The sequence below is a fragment of the Arvicola amphibius genome, chromosome 10 (assembly GCF_903992535.2).
Source record: "Arvicola amphibius chromosome 10, mArvAmp1.2, whole genome shotgun sequence".
Taxonomy (NCBI): domain Eukaryota; kingdom Metazoa; phylum Chordata; class Mammalia; order Rodentia; family Cricetidae; genus Arvicola; species Arvicola amphibius.
In genome coordinates, this window is record NC_052056.1 from 9057070 (window position 1) to 9064417 (window position 7348).

Below are 7348 nucleotides of genomic sequence, written 5' to 3' on the forward strand. Positions count from 1 at the left end.
GGTGAGGAACATTTCATAATATAGGGCTCTAGTTTATGCATTCCAAATACAGGCGCTATGAAAGGCACAATGCACACAAACACATGTCATGAAATGGAAGCTCAATGTTGTGAAATACAGTCATTGGAGAAAACATTCATTTTTAATTAAAAAGTATTTGAGATTATGGCTACATTTCTTTCATCCCTTTCCTTCCTTCAAAGCCTCTCACACACCCTTCCTTACTCTCCTGCAATTTTATGGCCTCTTTTTCATTAATTGTTATTGCACATGTATATACACACATGTATAATTCTAGATATGATCTGCTCAACCATTATAATGTTGCTTGTATGTATGTTTTCAGAGCTGACCATTTTGCACTTTCCTCGAGGGACTACCTGTCCCTCTTCCAGCTTTCCTCATGGGCCTGTAGTATTTGTATAAGAGAACCAGTGGGCTTTTTCTTGCCTACTTTAACATATCCATCAGTGTCATCCTTGCTCAGTAACTACACCCATAAGGTCTCACTAATATGATTGCTCAAATGTGAAGGAGGTTCTTGCTTTTTAAAACAAAACCATGGCATCGAGGAACAGTGGTAGATATCAAAAGACATATAAATACAAACTGTTAGGGTTTGTTAAAAAGGATTGATATTTTGACCCAATAATTTTTAGAATCCTAATTATCACAAAATGACAGTTCATTTTTCTCTTTTCTTTGTCATTCCCAGAGGTAAACAAATACAAAATATATTTGGAAGACTTCTGTAGATAATTATTAAGACAAGAACAAGGCAATGCTTGAAATAAATATGATTTATTTAACAATATAAATCTGTTTTACATATAAGTTGGGAGTCAAGTTTGATGTAGTTTATATATGATTAAATACATTTTCAGAAGAAATTTTTTGCAGACTGTCATACTATCTTATTGATAAAGATGAAACAGTAGAGACAAGTTGAATTTCACTTATTTTCCCCAGATAACTGAAAATACAATAGTGCTTTTGAAGCCATTAAAATCTTTCTGGTTTTAAGACACTTGGAGATATTTCAACTTAGAGAGCTGGCTATAATTCGTGGGCTGAGCAGCTATAGAATCTTCTCAGTAGAAGCCATAGGACCAGTACCTTCTATAGCACAGTGGGCGACAGCAGCCATAACCATAGCACCCATAACCGCCACAGTCACCATAGCCACCATAGCTACCATAGCCACAGCCTAGGCCACCATAGCCGTAGCCCAGGCCTCCACTGTAGCTGCCGTAGTAACACATGGTGTTAAGAGTGGACTGTTCAGTTATGAACCACAGGTAGGTTGAGTTTGGGTGTCACCATCTGCCCAGGCCCTTTTATACATCTGGGTTGTTGTTGGGGAAACCACGGGCACCTCTCCACTGTGCTTCAGAGACATCACGAGTTCCATGATTTATTGGATACTCAAGGCTTCATACCTGAGATGATTGTGCTCCTACATCAGCATCCAATGGTCAAAATGTGGAATCCTTTCATTTTTCAAGACTCTAGATTGTTCTTCATTTAGAGCAGAGAATGTATCACATGGTTTTGTCAGATGATCTATCATTAAATAGTTTTCTCCATTTTACAATTGTTTATTAGTATCAACTATTCCACAGAAAGTTCTTTGTGCTTGCTTTCATGTTTTTGTTTTTGTTATTGTTACATTTCATGAGCTTATTTGTAGGAGAACATTTCTGAATTCTTGTTCATGAAGAAGACATTGTTTATTGCTTACAGCATCAATAATGGTGGCAAGTTGTCATCTTATGTTAATTTATCTAGATTTATTCCTAAGCTCATCGGTGTCCTGAATGTTGTTTTAAAACCATTGGAACATAAAACACCATTTTATTTGTGCAAATCCCCCCCAAAACCAACTGTACAAGATCCAAGTTTTTCTTTGTGAGCCTGTGTGAAGGTATTGTAGGTGTAACTGTGAAACTCATTCTTGTTGAGTCAGTGATCCAACATCTCCTTTGATGAACTTTAATTTTAAAAATTATTTTATTATTTTTATATATACAGATTGTTTCTGCATATCTGCCTGTGTGTCATGAGGATATAGTGCCTGACAATGTCAGATGTGAGTTGTGGATCTCTTGGACCTGGAGTTACAGATGGTTGTGAACTGTTGTGTGAGTGCACTGGGAATTGTACCTGGGTCCTCTAGTAAGAGCATCCATGACGCTTAGCCACCGAGCACTGTTTCTAACTCTAACTTTATATATATTTTAAATCAGGGTCCGCATGTGCCTCTAGACATGATTTTGAAAGAAAAGCAGTGTCATGCCACCTAAAAAGTTTACCCAGTGTCTAGTGAGATGACCAGAACACGGGTAAAGGTACTTGGTATTTAAGTGTGAAGCTCTTAGTTAAAACCTCTGGAATGATGTAGCCACATGCCTATACCCTAGTAATGTGTAGGTTGCAGACAGGAGGATTACTGGAGCTTGCTGGTTGTCAGACTAAGTTGATGTCTAGTGTGAGACTCTATGTCAAAAAATTAGGTGGTAGACAGAACAGAGGGTAAGGAACTCAAGTGTTTTACTCTGGCTTCACACAAGCTTGCTTGCCCTCTGCCAACTGTGTGCCTACATCACATGCAAATTCATATACGTACATACACGTACAACACGGGGTTTAGGGTCAATTTCTGGAATTATGCTTTGTGGTAGAATCTTTGTCAGTTATGCACAAAATATTAGCTACTAACCTGAATACAGTCTTCTCATAAAGTCATGAAGTACATACTCTTTAAAGTGACCAGACAAGCCATGTACACGTCCTCTGTCTCTCTCGTTGTAGCTGGTGGATGGAGTGTTAATAAGAGCGATGAAAACCCAGCTGTATAAGGCAAGTTTTTTCTTTAAATTTTTTTATAAAATTTCAGAGTTTGACATTCCAACAGACAAATCTACACAAGTAAGTTTTCATCACTCCAAACATTGGATGATGTCATGAAAATAAAACACTCTGATTTTACTGTGCCTATCTAAAAATTCCTTGAACTCACAAATGCTGTCAGTGATAGATTTATGATCATTTAATAACAAAACCAGTGTCTGCCACCCATTTCATCTGTCCATCCATTCATCTGTCAGTCTATCATCTATAATATGTTGATATAGATGAAAAGAAAGAACATATGGCTGAAATTATATGAAGCAACACTGAAAACAAAATTTTAAATGAAAGGGTTAAATATATAACCTTCAAACCACAAAGCTCATATAAGAATACATAGGGAAGAGTTTTTTACTTGACATCAGCCATGCCTGCATAAGAGTTCAACAGTACAGGCAGCAAAAATGAAAACAGACAAGTTGTTTTATATCTAACCAGGAAGGTTCTTCACAGCAGGTAAATCCACACAGTGGAAAACAAAAACCAAGTGATACACAGTGTAGGGAATTAATAACTAAAAAATATATAGACTATATACAACTAAACAGTACAATAAAAATAAACTTAAATTATTTGAGATTAAAATATTTTTAAAAGAAAACCTTTAGATAGCCAAATGGTAAAATAAAGTTCTATTTAACCACTTTTGCAAAATAAAGTTACAATGAGACTGTCCCCAGCAGCTGTTAAGTAAATGGCTATAGAGAGAAAAATGGGTGTCTTAGTTATGGTTTCTATTACTGTGATGAAATACCATGACCAAAAGCAATTTGAAGAGAAAGGTTTTATTTGGCTTGTACTTCTACATCAGCATTCATCCCCAAAGGAGGTAAGGACAGGAACTCAAACAGGACAAGAACCTGGAGGCAGGAACTGAGGCAGTGGCATGGAGGGCTGCTGATTTTTTAATTGCTCTTCGTGGCCTGCTCAGTTGTTTTTGTATAACCTAGGTCCTCCAGTCGATGGATAGCATCACCTACAATGGGATGGTCCTGCCCTATCAATCAATCACTGATCAAGAAAAAGCCTTACATATGAATCATACACAGGCTTTTCTCAATTGAGGTTCCTTCCTTTCCAGTGACATAAAGCTACTAGCACACAGGTGTTAAAATATGTGAAGGAATAGAAGTGAAATAATTGTGCTTCTGTGTTACAATTCAATGACCAAATAATGAGATATCTGGCTTGTAAAGAACCTGTCTAATCCTACATTACTCTACATTTTGTTTATTGAAGACCTATGACCTGGTTCTCTCATACCTTACAGTCATTAAGCTAATATTTTTCCTGCACATATTCTTTTGCTTTTCACTATTCCACTGGAAGGAGTTTGTCTTCATTCTCTCCTTCCTTTGTCCATTTTCTTTCTTTCTTTCTTTCTTTCTTTCTTTCTTTCTTTCTTTCTTTCTTTCTTTCTTCTTTCTTCTTTTCTTTTCTTTTTGCTTGTGCTGCTTTGTAAGATGAGTCTTATGTGAATGAATGTCTCTTGTGCTTTCCTGATACAGAATGGATGAGGTATGGATGAGTTTTTTAAAGTAGTAATTATTGTTGTGTGTATATTAGTTTGTGTGCATTTCTTTTTTTCTCTTTTTCTTTTCTTTTTTGTTTTCTTGGGATAGGGTTTCCCTGTAACTTTGGTACATGTCCTGGAACTAGCTCTTGTAGACCAGGTTGGCCTCTAACTCACAGAGTTCTGTCTGTCTCTACCTCCTGAGTGCTGTGATTAAAGATGAGTATCACCCAGCCCTACTGGTGTGTGTTTTTTAGTCATGTCATTTAATCTCTGTTATTTCAATCTTTAGAAAATAAATGGCCCTTTTAAAATTTGTTAGTTTTTTGGGAATTCCATACAATATATTTTTATCATATTAACCAATAAAAGCATTTCAATTGTATTTTAATAAAGACTGCCTGAAGTTCTGAAAGTAAAAACGTTTCACTAATCAGCCTTATATATCAGGTTATAGTAACATACTCCTTTAATCCCAGTAGGCACAATGACAAACACCTTTAAGCCCAGTGGTGCATGTTGGAGGTGGCCCACAAGTTGGTTCCCATCTTCTCATCAGCTCAGCCCCAAAATAGTCACACAGAAACTCTATTATTTAAATCACTGCTTGACCCATTAGCTCTAGCTTCTTATTGACTAACTCTTACATCTTTATTTAACCCATCTCCATTAATCTGTGCATCATTACGAGGATTTGGCCTACATCTGTTTCTGGCAGTGGCTTCATGGCTTCCCTCTGCCTCTGCCTCCTTTCTCCCAGCATTCAGCTTAGTCCCCCCAGCTCTCTTTCCCTATAGCTCTGTTATAGGCCCAAAGCAATTCCTTTATTAACTGGTGTGGGACAATTCTGTATTCTGTTAATTATGTTTTAAATAAACACTGATTGGCCAATAGCCATGCAGGAAGTATAGGTGAGACAACCAGAAAGGAAATAGAGGCAGGGCAAGGAAAACAGGAGTATTCTTTGAAGGAGGAAACTCTTTCAGCAGTCCTGTCCAGATACCAAAGAAGCAGGATGTGATCTGCCCTGCTGAAAAAGGTAAGAAGCCATGTGGCTAACATAGATAAGAATAATAGGTTAATATACATTACAAGAGTTAATAATAAGCCTGAGCTAATGGACCAAGCAGTGTTTTAATGAATACAGTTTCTGTGTGATTATTTTGGGGCTAAGCTAGCCGGACGGCTGGAGTGACAAGCAGACCCTCATGCTACAATTAACCAATGGTATTCACAGCATGTAGAGTAGAATCCCACATCAGGTGCACACCTTTAATATCAGCCCCAGAGAGGAATATAAGCTAGGGGGAGACAATTCTCGGGCTGTCTCACAGTTTCATTATGAGACTCCTGAAGGCAGGATCATCATTTTCAGACTGATGTCGAGGTAAGATCCAGTGGCTGGCTGTTTTGATTCTCAGATCTTTAGGTTGACCCCCGATTTCTCTCTCTGAATTTTTGTTAATTGTGCATCTTGTGGCACCCAACATTTGGGGGTATGAATTCACAAAAACACCATTTGCCTGAGGTTTTTTTAGACACCAGCTCAGGTCAGAATTGGGATTGGAATTCCAGCTCTAGGAACTGGGCTTGGGAGAAAAACCAGCACTCCCAGCTCCCATCTTCCCTGGCTTAGCTTCCATGTAAAGATGGAAAATATACAGAGAATCTTGATACTGTACATTATTGTGTTGTCTTTGAATTGTTTGATAGCTGATAAAGGGACAACAGTTGCTAAAAGCCATTTAGATTATAAATACTGATGGATTAATCCAATTTATATAGTTTGAAAATGACTTGACTTCAAAATTTAAGTCAAAAGATACATTACTTTGGAGAAAAGATTCTGATTTTATTTTCACAGGAAGTAAGAGCTGTAGATTCATTCTGGGTTAAGTAAAATCAGGTTTAATAAAGGAAGACCCCCTGAAAAAAATCTCCAATAAGAGAAGATGGCTCAGATGATCCAACATTTCAGAGAACACCTATTGGAATTTCTTCTGAGTTCTAAATCCAGAGCAGCCTCTTGATTGTTGGCTGAGATGATCAAGCCTCCTAGAATATTCAAGTCAGGACATGACCATAATCATAAATTTTCTTTAGGTTCCCTTAAGATTATCACCGCTCACAAATCAGAAGGAAGTAGCTTACAAAACCATGTCCATATTCTCAAAAAATAGATTAAAGGTGTTTGTCTTTGTTTAGAGTGCTGGTTAAAAGTTGTTATGAATAATGGTCAGGAAAAAAGCTAAAAAAAGAGATTAGATTCAGAGTTCTTGTTTTAAAAAAAAGAGGGGGGGGGGACTCTGGGACATAGTCTTGTACCTTGTAAAGATTTGTCACTCATATTGGTTTAATAAAACACTGATTGGCCAGTAGCCAGGCAGGAAGTAGAGGCAGGGTAACCAGAATATGAGAATCCTGGGAAAAAGGAAGGCTTAGTCTACAGTTGTATCCCAGACACTGAGGAAGCAAGATGAGAATGCCTCACTGATAAAGGTTCCAAGCTATGTGGCTAACACAGACAAGGATTATGTGTTAACATAAGATATGAGTTAATAAGAATCCCGAGCTAATAGACCAAGCAGTTTATAATTAATGTAGACCTCTGTGTGTTTGTTTGAGACTGAATGGTTGCGGGACACTGCTGGACAGAAATCTTTGTCAGCATTTACCTATCTCTACCATCTCCTCCTCAATTCATCTCCTCGCTTACCTTCTTAAAATTGTCCTCTTCTTTTATCTTCTTTTATTTTATCTTTTTATAATTCTTCATATTTCTGCTTGTGTTCTAGTGAGAAACTGAAATGTGAATCTGGATGAGAGGAGATATGGGAATAACTGGAAAGAATTCTTTCTTTAGCAATAAATTCTGGGCATTAGGAGAGAAGGGAGGGTAAACCATATTGTGAACATATTGTATAA

At 37.3% G+C, this 7348-nt stretch overlaps 1 protein-coding gene across 1 annotated transcript; it reads right to left on the minus strand.

Annotated features, from left to right (window-relative positions):
- Window positions 1–1091: 1091 nt before the first annotated feature.
- On the minus strand, window positions 1092–1262 carry LOC119824503 (keratin-associated protein 20-2-like). The gene has a single exon (XM_038344667.1). It carries the CDS (start codon window positions 1260–1262, stop codon window positions 1092–1094), a length of 171 nt encoding a protein of 56 aa, XP_038200595.1.
- Between the last annotated feature and the right edge of the window lie 6086 nt (window positions 1263–7348).

Bases quoted from the DNA above. Each gene is read 5' to 3' on its own strand.
- LOC119824503 (XM_038344667.1), bottom strand. From the start codon at position 1,262: ATGTGTTACTACGGCAGCTACAGTGGAGGCCTGGGCTACGGCTATGGT.